Source organism: Octopus sinensis, linkage group LG3, assembly GCF_006345805.1.
Source record: "Octopus sinensis linkage group LG3, ASM634580v1, whole genome shotgun sequence".
Taxonomy (NCBI): domain Eukaryota; kingdom Metazoa; phylum Mollusca; class Cephalopoda; order Octopoda; family Octopodidae; genus Octopus; species Octopus sinensis.
In genome coordinates this window covers 172978490-172996938 of record NC_042999.1, presented here as the reverse complement: position 1 = coordinate 172996938, position 18449 = coordinate 172978490, and the positions used below count along the sequence as shown (strand labels likewise).

At 33.8% G+C, this 18449-nt stretch overlaps 1 protein-coding gene across 1 annotated transcript in view; it reads right to left on the bottom strand.

Moving 5' to 3' along the window:
- Positions 1–18449, bottom strand: part of LOC115209421 (CCN family member 1-like) — a 384650-nt gene that overhangs the window by 13785 nt on the left and 352416 nt on the right. The window contains exon 5 of the mRNA XM_029777835.2: positions 7182–7393. Within this exon, the coding sequence (XP_029633695.1) occupies positions 7182–7393 (212 nt within the window). The remainder of the gene's footprint in view (positions 1–7181; positions 7394–18449) is intronic.

The window sequence follows — 18449 nt, the reverse complement described above, 5'->3', positions numbered from 1 at the left end:
CTGTTTGGCAGAATGTTGAATAGTTGTGGACCATTGAAACCCAAGCTGTTGCAGTACTGGGGTCTTATACTTCATGGTGAATAGAGGAGATTTGATACCGTGCAGTGCCGTGCAATTCAGTGGTTAGTATAGCTTTCACTATCAAATTTGGGAGCTCATCTTTTCAGAATCTCCAAGTGTATTTAACTGCATATCTTCCACGTCTTCTCTTTAGGGGTATAGCTTCAATTCCTTTAACCTCTCCAAGTTGATCATCCTTTGCACTGGTTGAATCTTAGTGTAGAAGCATTGGATTACCTTGAATTCCGCCATCCGTTAGCCGTTCTGCGGTGACCCCAGATGGGAACAGTAATCCTCTTGACTAAGTAAGAAAGTTATTCATAGAAGTAGCATGAAGTCATTTTACCTGATTCTGAATAATCACAGTATCCATGTAGCTACTCTCCTGCAGTGTTGCCATCTTGGAAATATACACAAAATGTTGCATTATTGCTCATGTAGGTTCTTAGATCACGCCACGGCTTTGGGATTGCTCGTCTACTGGTCGTATACATTCCGATTGTAAGTTGTTTGTGGGCCGATAATGGGGTGGTTGAACCTTTTCGACATCGTGCTGCATGTTATTTTCATTAACCCATTTAAATATTGCATTCAAATCGTTCTGTAGATTTAGTGTGTCATCATGCTCCTCGACTACCTATGATACTTCTTTATGATTAAAACCCCTAAAGTAAATAAACAGGCACTACCTGTTTATTTATAGATTGTAGCGTATGTTACTGTCAAATATTTATCAAATAATTTTTCCATATTTTCTGATATATGGAATTGGAATTTTACTTTAGTAAAACTTGCTATTTCAGTATTTTAGTTCTAGAATTATAATAAATGTAGAGGAAATGGAATGATAATAAATGCTTTATTTTTTGCTCTATTCCCATTCAAAATTTATTCGGTTCAGGAAGGTAATTTGATAGGCTTGATACAGTAGCTTGCATGTGCTACAGAGTGCCACATGCTGTTAGCAATATACTTAATTTTTAATTCGATACGTTTGGAAGAACTCTTGAGCAATGTGAGTAAGAAGTTAAGACAAATATCTAAGGTGACGTTAATAAGGGAAAATTGAGAGAACTGCCTTACTAAGTTGTTAAATGATCCCATTAATTTTCGGGAAGTAGGCGCCTTTTCAAGTAAGAGAGAAATTTAAAAAAATCTGAGAAATGCGTCATTACCGGCGGGCCATTCGCGTGTGATAATTTTAAAATATCGATAGGTATATTTGATTGTGTATGCGGCACCGTCAACATACATGTCGCGAATACCCGTATCACGAAACTCAGTGTGAATGACCGAAATTATCAGCAAGCAACGCTTTGTAATGGTGCTTCAACGTAGAATTTAGTTTATGAAGACATTAACTATTGGGGTTTCCTTGGAATAAAGAAAAAGAGAACAACATTTGTGAAATGTTCCATAAGTATGATTAAATACTGAAGTATTTTCCAGATATTAAATAAAGAATTGTAACTGAATTGGCTTCAACTGAGAATCTTTATCGCGTTAAGTTATCGACTAATGGATATCTTACTTCTCGCTCCTTACAAGCGTGTAACTATAGTGATTACTTTTGATATAAAGAAAGTTAAATTTTGCAGTGGATTGCTACCTTTGAATAAACGAACCACAGCAACTTATTAATACTTATTTTCTCCTTCTCACTGAGATGAAAAGCAATATCGACCTTTAAAGTGAGCAGAAAGTAGTGGAGCTAACTTAAATCTCTTATTCATTGAATGTAATGATCCGCAATATCTGACAACTCACTGCCATTAGAGGAGAAAATCAAGTTTTCTTAGATTCAAGTAATTTGTATAAAAGAAATATAATTAGTGAAAGCGGCTCAAGTACATGGACAAGTACTATATTATTGACCAGACGAACAAAAAAGAAAATTAACCTTTTCAAAATTAGAACTGACGATGTAAAGGATCTCGCATAAATACGGAGATCCGTTCTCACCTTATTTACAACAGGTATTTTAAAGTTGGTTGAAGGTTCTCAGATTCTAGAATTGTAGTACAAAATTATTGCATTCAGTGAAATCAAATTCACTATCTACTATTTGTCATCATATTGCAACATTTATTTTAAAGTAAGAAGAATTCGTAATGGCTTTTATTGGTATATGATGAGTTTATTAACGCAAGAAGAAAATATTTTATATTAGGATCAATTGCGCAAATATCAATGTATTATTGTAACAGAGTACACAGCTATTAGTTCGTTATTTTCATTATTGTAACATTTACGCACGCTCTAAATGTTGGTACGAGCAGAATCAGTTAAGAACATGTACCATATATGAGTGCAATTTCTTTGCTTTGCTTGTCTTGGCGCCCTTTATTTGGAATAAAATGATAGAGGGCGTCGTTGTGACATAAAGCTTGTCTTGGGTGATTTTAGATGTAGTGGGGCCAATCCACGATATCATTACTGTTGTTCCAAGCAATTCACAAAATAGCCAGGCAAGAGGAAATTTTACATTCTTATAAGTGTGCCTATGTCTCTACGTAATATTGCTATTAGTATTTGCTAACGACAGAAAGAGACAGGAGACAGTCTAATTATTTGATAAATAAAGAATGACTGAGAGTGATATTTACAGACTCTGGAGATGAATGCGGGTATGAGTCTGTGTGTATGTGTATAAGTGTGCATGTGTGTGTATGCGCGCGTGCGGGTACGTGTGTTGAGCAGTGTTTCAATTTGAAATCGGATGGTCAGAGTGTATAAGAGAAAAGAGGAAGAGTTTGAGATTTTAGATGATACTGAAGTAAAGGTGTGTTTAACAGTGGAGAAGAGGAATGACGAGCATAGCGATACGAACATATATAGGCATGACGTATTTCTTCAGTGCAAGGGCTACTTCAGACCTTTAGAGTGTTGTATAGAGGTATATTTGGTAGTAATTGAAGCGTGTTGCCGAGTTAATATTTATCGACGCGCAGATTTCTGATGAGACCTGGAAGGTTTAATACTGTGTCAGTAGTCTTATTATTTATATTACATCTTTTAAGTAATTTAAAATGTACGATTCAGTGGAGTGCTGTAAAGCATCAATCGTTTATCAAGGTGGAATAATTTCTGTCAATAAAGAGGGAAGCATGATATATCAGAAGTTTTGCAAAGTGGAATATATGAAGCTGCAATAAAAGATACTCATAGATTTTCAGGTCTAATCGATGCAACAACATTGAGAAAATATACATTTCAGGGAGGACTTGTTTCAAGGTAGCTCATTGATAAGAGATAGGGACTTTCTCTTGTTGCATTGCTCCAGCGCAGTTGTTATGAAGCTGAACCACAAGAAGCAGGTAATCGATCGAACAATATGGCACGACTCACGCATCGGTGTTATATAATGCCTCCTCCTTGGCGACCATTACGTTGTATTTTCTGATATGACTGTAACAATTTATATGTAGTAGATTCTAACAGTACGGATGTTGAAGACTTTGCAATTTTTTATTTACAGATGAACTGTGTGTTAGTGGCTTCAGTTTAAACGCTACTGATCATCAGTATTTTTTTGGTAGAGACATGATTTTAACATAGTTTTGGGGGAATGCGAGCTCATTGGGACAAAAAAACTTTTATGTGCATTGTTTCATTAATTTTTATGTGTGTCAAGTTGGAGACATTGTAGTTTGAGTATAATGTGCAACAAGTACTGTGATATGTAATATCCATGCATGTCTGGAGCGAATTTTCACATAGAGCCATGAACTAAGAGAGTTGCAGTAACTATAGCTAAAAGACTGTAATACACAATGGAAAATAGGCTCCGTTAGAGAACACACTTTATCAGTGTTTGAGGCTAGAGAAGGAGTTAATGCAATATTGTAGTTTCCTTCTTAGTATTTATTTCACTCTGCCAGTGATCAATGTTCATAGTCTGTAAATAACCTGGTATGATATATAGTTTGTTCATGTACCTCTTGCTGAGTGCATTTTGTGTGAAGGCATTAGGACCAACGTATGATTAACATAGATCATCATGGATCTAAGGTATTGATTGTACATCACTGTAAAAGCTTTAAGTATTTTTGTCTCAATTTTGTCCCTTAATTGTACATTCTGTCCTCGTTCCTTTTCTTTTGGTAGCGTCCTGTAGCATGTGTTTCCACCTACCCAGAACAGTATATTTCCATGCTTTCTAATTTGCATATATTCTGTTGTTCTTACATGAACTTTGTAATATATTCAAATTGTAGAAGATTTGAGAAGTCTATATGTAGGATTTAATTAAGAAGATAGCTATCAATTAAAAAAAACGGAGTGGCACATATAAAGATTTAGAATACACTACTGTCTTAAAAGAGTTGGTTAGTGAGCACTCTTTCATCAAGACATTGAAAAAGGTAAGTCGAGTGTAATATTAAGGTATACAAGATGGGAGAGCAATGCAGTCTGTATAAAGAAACTTAGTTCATAGGCAGTTATCATAGCTGTCACAGTTGAAGGCTTTCATCATGTAAAGGACAATAATACTAATTTTGCCGGAGTCCTGAAGGTTGGGATGGTACCGGTGCGTTTCGTAAAAGTAAACCCAGTAGATATCTTTCTAGTGATGACGTTAAAAGAGAAATAATATTCAAAGTGATATTTCCGTACTCATTAAAATGTTAGAACTGATAGTGGTAGAATGGTAATTAAACTTGTCTTAGTTATGCAAATGGGATACATTGCAGTAGGTTTACATAAATTATTATAGACAACCGTATAGCAAAAAAAAAAAAAAAACATTCATAAGTTTGGTGAAGTTAAAAAGCAAATTGCTAATCAGATGGTTTTGAGGTAATAGTAGAGATCAACTGGAATTCGGACGCTTTATGTCATTGTAACAATCACAGACGTTTATATGCTTTAAGTGTGTGCTTGTAAATGTGTTAGTCAAATGAAACCGTGTATTTACCGATGCCCTTTCCAGAACTAGTTTTATTTGTTGAAATAAGACTCAGATGCGAAGAATATTGTTGTGTGCAGTGTGGAGCTGGACGCAAATTAAGCAACAATTACTGTGATCTTATCAACAGAAATGCCATGTACTGAAAACATTATGATGCAAAGTGGAGACATCTTCTGCATCTGCTCCGAATGTCATTTTATATTTAAAATACAAGATGCGTTGCAATGTAGATTCTTGATTTATGATATTTGCGTTCTGACTTCACATACCTCCGATACAAAATTTGCCGCTCATCATCTTGTTTTTATGATGTTCTTAGCAAATAATGAAGCTGATTTAATCGAATTATTATTCTCATCAAATCTCTAGCCTTTGAATATGTTAGAAACAATATTTACGGTAGTTCACCGAAAGCTTTCAGACAGCTAAATCATTTTGCTTTCCCATTTTTCCTTGGCATCAGCTCAGCATACGTTGTCTTAATAAATGACTTTTTACTATTCTTTTCCTGGAGCAAGAACTATGTCAGACCTCTTTTGAAATTCCTATATATTTTTTATATCACTGATATATTATATGTTAAATGAACGTTTTCCTAAATACTTTCCAATAACGGAATCTCTGGTTATATTATTACCACAATTATTACGAGTCACCTTCGGGCTTAAAGTAACACAAAATAACAAGATAAAAGACAAAAAGCCTTAGACAATATTTATTATATATATATATATATATGTGTGTGTGTGGTGTGTGTGTGTGCGTGCGTGCCTATGAGGGAGTTTGTTTGACTGATAATACGAAAATAGAGAAGAAATTTCTTCCAAACATGCTTCATATTGAAAAGCTGGTTGTAAAATCGTGAGATTCTTTGTGTTGAAAAAGAAATATAAATACAATATAAGGCAAAAAAAGCTCTTATATACATTCACACGCACACACATATATATATATATACATATATAAATATGTATATATATATATATATATATATATATATATATATATATATATATATATATATATATATATATATATATATATATATATATAAAATAAATATGACGCACACGACTTTGATGATATGGTGTACGAAAAAACAAAAACAAAATTATAATGAAAATAATTCGAGTGATCTTTATCTGAACATTTCCTAGTGCCGTAAATAATATTCCATTTACATGAAAAACATGTCGGTCTAAGATTCGATGTATTAGTAATAAATATTTTAGAATATTTTGTTTTATATTACATCTTATAGTATATTCTGAGTTTTGAATATTCTGCTTATATTATACTTTTGTAATTTTTGTTTTATATAGAAATGGCCATTAAGACGTTGAAGTCTGTGAAATGAACAGCCGAGTACAAATAGACTCGGATACACTGAAAATATCTGGTGATGAAGAAAAGGTCTAAACCAACTGTACAGTCAGTAAACTGATACAGATGTTATTCGTAATAACTGACAGAATAATATCTTCACCAATTGCTACAAGTGCAAAGCTGATGCTCTAGAAAATTAGTGACTGTACAAATCAATGGTTTGTTTTACCTAAAAGAGTAGATAATTTGCTAAGGTGCGATGCAGTTCACGTTTCTCTCAGTAATATAAAATTATGAGTGATGTTCTCTTCCTTGTGAAGCCACTACAGGAATATATGTAGCCGCTATATCTTGAAGGGCCTTTGCCAAAGGCACATGCTCTGTTGCATTTTGAGGGCTAAGGTGTGAGCATCCTTCCCTGGTACATAATGTTAGCGTGCATGAATGCATGTAACTTGAAAAAGTTGGGAAAAAATGTATGCATAAGAGAAACCAGGTATAAAGTTCTAGAAAGAAGAGAACTGTTGCGAAAAAATATACTCATAAACATATACTTACATATATGTTTGCATGAATATATATACATATGTAATTATTGCTAAGGAGTGCAGGTTATTAACACACAAAACAAAACCATATTAGAGATAACAAACTCTTATAATATTCTTTATTTGATAAGCTACGGTTCGTACCAGCACAATACATACAACTGAAAGAACTTCCCCGTAATTATTGATTTCTTTTCTTGAAACCTAAATATGAATATATTCATATAGGTTATATTGACATTTCATTACATCTCATTAGATCATTCCTATCGTAAAGCAAGTTTTGTGGCCGTTCTATTTGACAAACAATCAAAATAATTTAGATTAGGTCTTACCTCTGATTTAACAACTTCTCCGCAAGGCCGCAAGAAACAAATCCTGGTTTGTTGTACATCTTCACATTCTAGATTGTCGTTGTTCATACGAACTGACATACCGACACCGCAACTGGCAGAACAAGCTGACCATTCTGATTTTACAATTGCACAAGGTGGACGGATGGGAGATGTTGTAGTTAATGGTAGCTGCGTCAATGTTGAAGGTTTGGCTGCAATAGTAAAATGAGGAGGAAAGATGAGTTAAATTTATAACAACAACAACAACAATAATAATAATGATGATAATAATAATAATTATAATAATAATAATAATAATAATAATAATAATAATAATAATAATAATAATAATGATGATGAAGGTGATGATGATTACGAGGATGACGACGACGATGACTACGCCCTATTATACTGAGGCATAAAGGCCCAAATATGGCGGAGATGCGTTTTCGATCATACTGACTCAAATATTTGGCTGGTAGCCGGAGGCAGTTATTGAAGTTCTGACTTGAAATATCAAAAATTATATTTAACAATTTTCTTCACATTCCTTTACCAAGGAATATACAACCGTAAACAGAATGCACACAGCTACGAATAGTCATTTTTCGTCTGAAGATGCACTATTTCAAGTAAAAAACACAGTAATATTTGTATCCACCGAGGACAAAAAAGAAAACAAGCCATGCCAGTCGAGAGAAATAAATTTGAATTTCTAAAGAAGCTGTACCTAGGCTGTAATAAATGCTTCAACTTACAGCCATATATTTCATTGGACACACAAAAAAAGACATGGGCACGATTCACTGATTGAGGTTTAGCTAATAAAAAGTTTCTACCTCAAGAATAACACTAAAATATGCAAGAATAGCTGATTTGGGTTAATGATGTTATACATTGAGGTTTTAAGAGGGATTGTTGCAGATTGTTTGGAATGTTACAGGTACTGGAATTCATGACCGTAATGTTAAAAATAGCAATAAGTGATAATAATATTACGTTAATGTATAATAATAATAAAAATAACTATGATAATAGTGTAGACACTACCGTTTCTGATAATTGTATTTCTTTAGTGACATCAAATTTAGCTTCGACTCTGCTTCTGTAATATGGCAATATTCCAAAGCAGCTGAAGCCTACGATACATGCATTAACAGGTGGCTAAATTTCTTAGAACAATCTTAAGTGACTCTACGACCTGTAGGCATACGTTTAAGAGACATTATCTTAAAGACCAATGATAAATCACATTACGATATCCATTTTTATTACTCAGTTAAACGATTTTCTCTAAATTAGGATATTCACGACAATAGAATATTCGAGTTTAAATAAATAATGTACCGTTATAAAAGATAGACGTTACCAGTATACAATAACTAGCAGAGTATATTACAGTATAGAATGGGTATTCTACGTAACAAAAGAAAACGTACAATAACATTACGACAAAATATAAAGTTGCAAACAATAACTTTAGGTACCATCTGTTGATTAAGAACGATGTAAGCAATGCACAAACAAAGCAGCAAAAAATTTAAAATGGTTTAAACACAACCAAACATCCCCTATAAATAATAGATATAAGTACGTTTAGCATGCAGGGAAACGGTACTCTCAAAGTTGTTGTTTGTTCCTTCTCGAGCCACGTCTGGCTCATTGGGCCGGTTTCCCGGTTTCCTTGGCGTATAGGTTTCCCACCTGGACGGGATGCCGGTCCGTCGCTGGTGAGCTGCAAGATGCAGGAGGAAAGAGTGAGAGAAAGTTGTGGCGAAAGAGTCAGCAGAAGTTCACCATTACATTCTGCCGGAGCCTCATGGAACTTAGGTGTTTCGCTCATAAACACACACATCGCCGGTCTGAGATTCGAACCCGCGATCCCTCGACCGCGAGTCCGCTGCTCTAATCACAAGGCCATGTGCCGCTACACTCTCAAAGTACATACTTGAAAATAATCTGAAAAGTACAAATCTTCTGTTGTAAAGATATCCGTTAACAACTTAGAAAACAATACCCATTAAAGTAACATTAGAAACATTTAGAAAACCAAAGGCTAAACGAAATTATAACTGGATATAGATGTCGAAATTGTAGAATCCTCGACTTCAGGTCTGCTTTGATTTTCAGGAACTGGAAAATTGTTGATAGTGGTAACATTCAAAACATGTAGAGCCTGCTCTTTGATATATGCCAGTGCTAGCCTATAGCCGTACATCCTTAAACAATCTGGAGGGTGTAAATACCGAGACGATTCCTTATCGGCAAGACAATAATGATTCTGATGAAAACAACACCAGATTACTCAAACTATTATTTCCATTTACTTGCCTACCAGTAACATATAAAATGTTTTCCAAAATAATATTGATGAAAAATAATTAAACTCCCACAAAATGTACAGTGTATTTCAACGTACCATCTCGTACAAGAGGAAGATGTTATCTGCCTGAATGGGCTACTGGAAGGCATTTAATTTTATTCCAAATGCTGTAAGTGCATCACTTTGACGATACTTTGTAAATTTTGATAAAAATATTGCAGATATCTACGTCACAGGAATATCTGTTCAGAATTTCACTGGAATAGCAGCTCCAGTTTTCCTTTTTATCCTGTGCATGTTAGAAATAAGTTGGCTAGTAAACATGTTAAATTGCGATACTGCATGTGGAAGGGCATTAACAGCCTTAGCAGCCATTTTTTAAGTGATACCGAAAATTCAGTCATGCCACAATTTTCAGGCATTTCGACACAAACATTAGTATATCATTTGAACTGAATAATAATACCATTATCTGACGATAAATGGAAGAAGATTGACAATTCGAACAAGCGATTTGTAACTTCGGAAAGTGTTCATAGCAAAAGGTCTAGCGAATTCCTCCTTTGGCCTATTCTAATGTGGCCAAACAAGAAAGATGAATGAATACTATGACAGTCAGAAATACACAAACACACACACACACACACACATACACACACACACACGCACACACACACACGGACACGCGCACACACACGCACACATGCACGCGCACGCACACATGCACGCGCACGCACACACTCACACACACATACACACACACACACGCACACACACACGAACACGCGCACACACACGCACACATACACGCGCACGCACACACTCACACACACACACACACACGGACATTAATAGTCCATTTCTGAAATATAAACAAGTAAAAAAGACATGAATAAAGTTGCTCTAAGTACGTTTATCCAACACATTTTAAGGGCTTCATGACAAAATCCTCTAGCACGTATAAAAACTTTTGCTTTCCTTGAAAATGAAAATGTAAAAATACTATGAGATCTTTGAGTACAAAGAGATACAACATATATATTAAACCTCATACTACTCTACGCCACAAAAATGGTTTCATTATTATAATAGTGAACATAGCAATATAAAACTACTTCAATATTGTGTAAAAACGGGGTGAAACGCTAAGAAAGTATATCGAAGTATTAGTTGAGAATTATAAGTTTCAATCATTCTGTTTGTCACTAGTGTCATTGCAGTGATAGACAACACATTCTATAAGGGTATAAAAAGATTCTCTATAATTTAATTGTTGCTTTGTGTACTGTATTAATCTTGAGCTTACTTTTTAATCCCAAATATATATGTTAACCCAGTTTACCTTTAAATATTTTTCAGATTTAACCACTCGTAATAATAATCGCACTTGCTAAACTTGGATATTTTTGAGAATATAAACCTCATTGTTAAACGTGTACACTGTTGTGCGTATTCTCCCACACACATCTAATCCTTGCTTTGAGGAGGAAAACTAGATTTACGTTTGTCGAACCATGAAATGATAAAGATAAAATTAACAAAACGTGTAAGTACACAATATAAGTAAGTTTCGGAGAAGAAGCTGTAAATCAGAATGAAAGCAAACAATTTCTCAAAAGCGATCGACCACAACAAACTGCCCAGAAACAGCAAAGGTATGTAATTCCTGACGAATAAATCCAGCAAAGCTGTGCAGTATTCAGCCTCAAGGCATTAAGTTAAAATTCTTGTACACCGATGCACATCTCAATCCATTCTAAAATATATATTGCTCTGGAATTTGAGAAAGTGTGATGTAAAGAAGCAGTATGAAATTGAAAATATCATCAATAATTATTTGAGCACTAGGTATAATGAAACGAAATTAAGTAAAAAACACCTCTCTTTCCAATCCAAATAAGTACTTGTCTCATCAAACAACCTATGCAGTAGAGTATCGATGAACAGTGCTACTCGGACAACACAAAGTTTGGAATAGATAAATATGCGATACTTGTATAGGAAGAGGGAGAATATTCAAATTCAGAAGGGATTAAACTCTCAGATGAGTCATCATTCCGAGCAACGAGTGAAGGTGGCAGTTACAAGGTGTACTGGAGGCAGATAGACTTCTCTGTCAAGAATGAAAGAGAATGTGAGAAATAAATATCCGAGGAACGTGAAAAATGGGTTTTAAGCTCAAAACTGAATGAAGGGGAAAATATCTCTGTAACAATCTCTTGGGTGATCTCTCTAATACAATATACGGATGTTTTCCTGAACATCTAAGGAAGAACTAAGAAGTATAGAGTGTAAAACCAGAAAGACAATGTCCATATACAGTCGCTACACCCCACTGACAGCGTCGATAGGGTATACCTACCACGGAAGGAGCAAAGAAACAACTGATACCGAAAGAAGATGGTGTAGATACAGCAAAATGTAATATAGGTTAATGTAAGAAGCGATTCAGGATGATTGATTTCTACTGCTTGAAGAGAGGAGAAAAAAGCTGGGAAGGCAGTAGTGGAATACAAGAAAGGAAAGAAATATCTGGGGCAAAGAACTACACAGTCAAAATCACAGACAAACACAGGACATTGCAGCAGATGATTCTTGGACTCACAATGGCTGTTCAAAACTAATCATTATGGATGAATATCCTTAAAACAATACTAGACAAATCCACGGAAAATGAAATATGACGATTATGTAATGAGGTCTTTTCCAACAGTTTAATATGTATATGAAATGATAACAATAAGTATAAAAGGAACAAAGAAAATGAAAAGCCTATAGAAAGAAGAGACTCCTTATCTCCTAAAGACGTCTGTTTGCTCTGGATCCATTAATAATCCGAAGAATGAAACCGACGATAGTAATATTACTTTCAAACAAATTACAAATCAGCTTCTCTATACGGATTAGCGAAAGGCTTTTACGATGAACAACACATTCACGAGGACCTATTAAACATTGTGCATGAACTCAGATGCGATAGAAAAGCAATAACGTTTTAGACAATTGTTCCAAAGAAGAAGCAAATTAATTAAAATTGAGAAAATAAAATTCCGTCCAGCAGCTGAAATTAAGCAATTTAAACAGAAACCCGTATAGAAATACGTAAGCGTGGAAAAACTGATAAGATACATCCATTGAAATACAGAATGGCAATAAAATGTTGTACAGAAGCGGGAGACTAATATTCAAAACTAAACGCAATAGCAAATACGATGATAGATATAATTACTAATCATTGTAGTAATAAGTTTTAAATTCTACATAATAAATCGAAAATTAAGATAGTTGAACAGCCTTAGGTTGGTAATAAGAAATTTATTTAATACGTGTGATCGAAGTTATCGTAAGACCAAACTGTATATCAGGCAAATGCATGCTTCCTCAGAACGAGGAAAACACTCGGTATAAACGGGTTATACAAAGAGTGATTTATTAGAATGTAATACATAGATTGTAATAATATGAATATAGTATGATATTATTATATCAAAAACACAGTTTTGCAAAAGTACTGTAATACAGTACAACACTGTGCAGAAAGCTAAGGAGTCACATCGAAATAACTCTTTGTAAAAAGATATATGGCCGCTATATAATGGATAGTTCTACAATTCACTTTGCAACAAGCACTATTACAGTTGTACTCGATAATTCCTATGATTGGCATTGACGTTCTTACACAGCATTTGTTTACTTAGGCCATTCTTCTTAACCTCCAACATCTTTCTTAACTCTGATCATCTTCATACATTTTTCGCATTTTGTTCATCTTGGACATTTTCAACATTAAAAAAATTGTTGTTAATCATGGACATATCTAAGCATAATTGACAAAATACACCCAATTCTTCTTCCAAGAGAAAGGACAATTGATGTATTTCTCAGGCTATGAATATAAAACTAAGGAACGGCCAACGTGAAAAAATAGTTGTAAACGTGAATAAAAAACTAAACATTCCATGAAAGTTAAGTATGGCAGCGTTCGGATGGCAAACATAAGACTTGACTAATAATCAAATTCAAAAAATTGTTCAGATATAAGTATCAAAAAATTAAAGCAATGTTTTTGTACACCAATATATTCGTCGACCACATCATCGCCATATATTTAATCAAGTGCTATGTATAATTAGAAGATTATTGGGTATAAAATTTATATTACATTATTTATATTATTTACATTATTTCCATTTGACAGATATTTGTCCTCATCTTGATTGTTGTTAACACAACGCTGATATACCCTCCAGCCTTCATCAGGTGTCTTGGGGAAATTTCGAACCTGGGTTCTCATTCCTAAGGTATACCTTAGGAATGAGAACCCAGGATCGAAATTTGTGTTAACAACAAACAAGATTTGGCTGATATTTATTCGTCAAATTTAAATAATGTAAATAATGTACATAATTCCTCATCTCTTAAATATAGAACTGTAAAATTGATAATAATCCAAATAATCATTACCTAGTTAAAAATACAACAAAATACATTCTCACTTAACCGAAGTCTGACGTTGATGTTTGTTGACATCACTGTGTAAACGCAGAGATTTTTGAATTTGTAAGTCACCTGGTCACATAGTAAGAGCTTGATTGAAACTGTTGAATACAGATGATAATGAATTTTGTACCACCTATGGTAGTAATAGTATTAACCTGAAACCTTACGTCCAGTTGTTAGCCGACCCCAGCGCTCAAACGCTACTATTCCCTTGACTCCCAAAGGGATGAAAAGCAAAGTCGACATCGGCGACATAGGAACCCAGGAAGAGTCGGAGAAAATGCTGCTATGACTTTCTTCCGGTACGATAATGATTTTCCCTGCTCGTCGCCTTGACAATGATAATGATAAAAGTTCTTTTATTTATTTCAATAATAATAGTATCAACAATTATGATAATTAAAATTTAATGTGCTACTTGTCATTCTTGCAAATTATATTAACACAGTCACTAAATGAATTAAGATAAAACTTGTTTAGGTAACATTAATAAATTATAACTAGGCAAATATATTAATCTCTTGTAAATGCCTAATACGTACTACTCTCATCGAAACCTAAGTTTTCTCTTTAAAACATCTACTGAAATTCCGCTTAACTTCTTTGCCAACACTTCAGTGTAAGTGGGGCTGGCTTTTAGTTCCAACACCATAAGTCAGACAGCAACATCAGTAAACTGCTGATACTGCTCGCAACCTATTTTAATGGCAGCAGGTTACCGAAATTTAAATAGCTACGGGCCGTGAAACTTTTCCTTGTGAACAACTAAAATAATGAAATAATTATTAGTTTTCTGGTTTTAAATACTGATTATTGAATTGTCTTTTACGAAACTAATTTTAAAAATACACTATGAAATAATAACAACATTTTAAATACTAAAAATTCAATTAAATCCAGAACATCATATTCAGTATTATATTTTTCTGGAAATGCTGACGAAACTAATTATTTACAGCATATGAATATGCAGCAATATTTGAGATTTTGCCGCTTATCGTATTTCCTTTTTTTCTGTAATAGGTTACATGTTAAAACTTTCCTCTGACTTGTAAATAGTTTTACAGATGTTGCCAAGCTCTGTTCTGGTACACCGCTCTTCTACTATCTACTTGAATTGTTGATGAAACAGAGTACTATTATTTTTACAGAAGAATAATCAATGTTTACATCCCAGCAATTTATTGAATTGCTTTGGAGACCGGCTAGCGAAATTTTATTGTCAGTGTCCGACTCGAGGGATTTGTAGTGTTTTCTTTACAACCTTTGAAGATAATGGTTCTTCCATTAGAAGTTAAATTTGGCTTAAAGAATTGTCATGTAAAATTAATATATAGCTTCCGATTGGCTTTGCTGTTTTATTTGAAAACAGATTCATTGGACCACAAAGTAAACAGATTAGATGCTCTGTGGGCAACTATTTTCATACGTAATCAACTTTATGACTGAGACAGACAGAATGAGGTAAATGGAGAGAGTAGTATAATGGGATTTCATGAAAGTATTGTCCATGATAAGAGCATGTAGAACAGAATTAAGTTCTCCACAAATATAAAACCCATCAATTCCTGGATTGTACTGTTTCGATTCGCTTGTGTTACCGACTCAAAAGAAAATGTTTTATCAGCGTCAATCAAGTATATCCTCGGTTTACACAACAAATAATCGTTTGAACAGTTATTATGATATATCAACGGCTTATGACCAGGTAATTACAGCTGAAATATGGTCCAACCAGATTAAGGCATGTTTTCGCATTTTTGTGTGAAAAATACGGAAGGAAGTATTGTACCAATCGTAACGTACATAGTTATTTTTCGGTAATATGCGATAGTTTAGTTTTGCATTCGTGTTTAATGACACGTTGTGTTATATTCCTGAATGACATATTTTCAAATTTGATTTAATAAATTATTTGCGCTTTATTAATTTACACCATTTTTAATGCGTCGAAAAGTAGTGTTGATTTCCACAATATTAAATATTGAGTAGATATAGGGAAATAACATAATATTGATATACATAACATAATTTGCCTAAAGCTTTTAATGTTACGTATTTTACTTGTAATTGATGTGTATATTTGCATAACATAGAATGAAACATTATTTCCATGTGTTTATTTGTGCTCAACGTACAAAACGCTGAAACATCCGAAAATTTGGCGTTAGATCTTAATAATTTGAAACCAGAAAACATTAATATAATTATATGTTGGATATCTGAAGTAAGTACAGATGTGAGCAAAACTGCATGTGCAGGTTCATACTTAAAGCACTAAGTAATCTATGACAAAGGATGGAGAGAGAACTTAATGCAAAATATGAATTTTCGCACCATATGCTTGAAAAACTAAAATATTTACTATGTTGGATCAAAAAAATATTCTAAGTAGCATTTACATATATAATTTCTACTACATATTAAGCATGATCATTTGCTACGAAACAGATGGTAAATAAAATGAAAAGCGAAATTTCCAAGATGGTTTTGAATAGTTATTGCTAAGAATTGACCTATATATATTTTTTGTATTTAAGAATAGTTTGTAACTGTATGATGCGAACAGTGGTAGTAAAATTGGCTTTGGAGAGTTCCAGCAGGTATACAACGCCAACACACATTTCTTTTAATTTAAATAGGAAACAAGATCGTGAGATTTTCTTGAGTATTTTACATTATATACTTAGATACAACAGTGACAAACATCTCCTCTTTATAACACAAATAAGTCAACAAAGCGAATTTACATTGCAGTGTATTTTCAGATGCAGATTTATCCATGACACACTTGTACTTGCATTATCATACTTCAAACAAGATGTTGGTCATAGAACTACAAACATGTCTCCTTATACGAGAGAGAGAGGAGGGGGAGAGCGAGAAAGGGAGAGAAAGAAAGAGAGAGAGCGAGAGAGCGAGAGAGAGCGAGAGAGCGAGAGAGAAAGAGAGTGAGTGAATAAAAAGTCAAAGATTCATCAGAATATTCAAGTGATAATTATTTATTAAGTAATGTCTGCTTTCTGTCATATATGTAATGCATAAATATAAATGACGCATAGATGACAATGCAGTGTTAGTGGGAATGTTAATTAAAGACTGTAGCAGCTCAATGTAGGCAAATGGATACATGTTCTGCTCTATAATTTATCTATATTTGATGCGAAAACAAAGGCCATATTATGTTTGTGTAAAAGTTGATGTTACTGAAATTCTAGGTTTATACATGTGTGTGTGTGTATGTGCGTGTACTTGTGCGTGTATGTACTTATACACACACAGATGCATGTCCGTGTATGTGTGTGTGTATGAGCACACGCGCAAACATACACATGTATGTACGCATTATTACGAGAGGAAAACACTAGGAAAAGCGAGATAACAGTCATTAAAAAATGAAATTTATATGAGTGCAATGTCAAGATAATGCGCCGTAGATGAAAGGAACGTATTCCCATTTGCAGACAGCTGTTCTTTGTCTTTGGATTATCAATAATATATCATGGTATGCAATGGTGATTAGGAAATAATATTGGGGGATTCCTAGCAAAAGTGAGCGGACATGTGGTGAGGGAAATCACAGGGAAGTACTGCAGTGAAGTTTGTCTATATGTATGTGTGCATATATATATATATATATATATATATATATATGCATACATACATACATATACATCTGTGTGTTGTGTGTTCGAACGTATGGATTTATATGTACATCAGAGCTGTTGTAAGAAAACGTAATGTCTTGTTAATAATTTTGCATGAAGCTTAACATTCTATAGTTGATGACTGCAGGTAAGACATATGAGACTGGTATTGCAGACAACTGATATGTGACAAAAAAGTGTCGGAGAACTTTTAGCGTAATGCTTGGAAGATCGAACAAAATCAGTAATGAAAGTCTATTGAATTGTAGCTGCCAAAGCTGGTATGGCACACCAGCAGCCAGTACAATTCGCAAAAGTGAGTCGCTATAGGTTTGAAGAATTGTTATTATAACGTTTAGAGAGCAGGAATAGCATAAACAATTTTTAAAATGGTTGCTGCTCAGAGGAAGATAGGGTGGAAGACGAAGAAAGAAGGGGAAAGAAAGAAAGAGAGAGAGAGAGAGAGAGAGAGAGTGAGAGAGTACAACTTGGGCAAGGCTTATAGCAATTTTGTGTGGAACATAAAGCCAGTCCGTTCAGTTGGTTTTGTTCGGACGGGTGTTTGGGATTGCGTTTGTGTCAGGAAAATTAGTAAATATTACGTGGTGTGAATTCTTTTATTCTGCGGAAGAGGAAATCAGACCTTTTATAAAATATACATACATACATACATACATATATATATATATATATATAATATATATATATATATATATATATATAATATATATATATATATATATATATGTATGTATATATATATATATTATATATATATATATATATATATGTATGTAT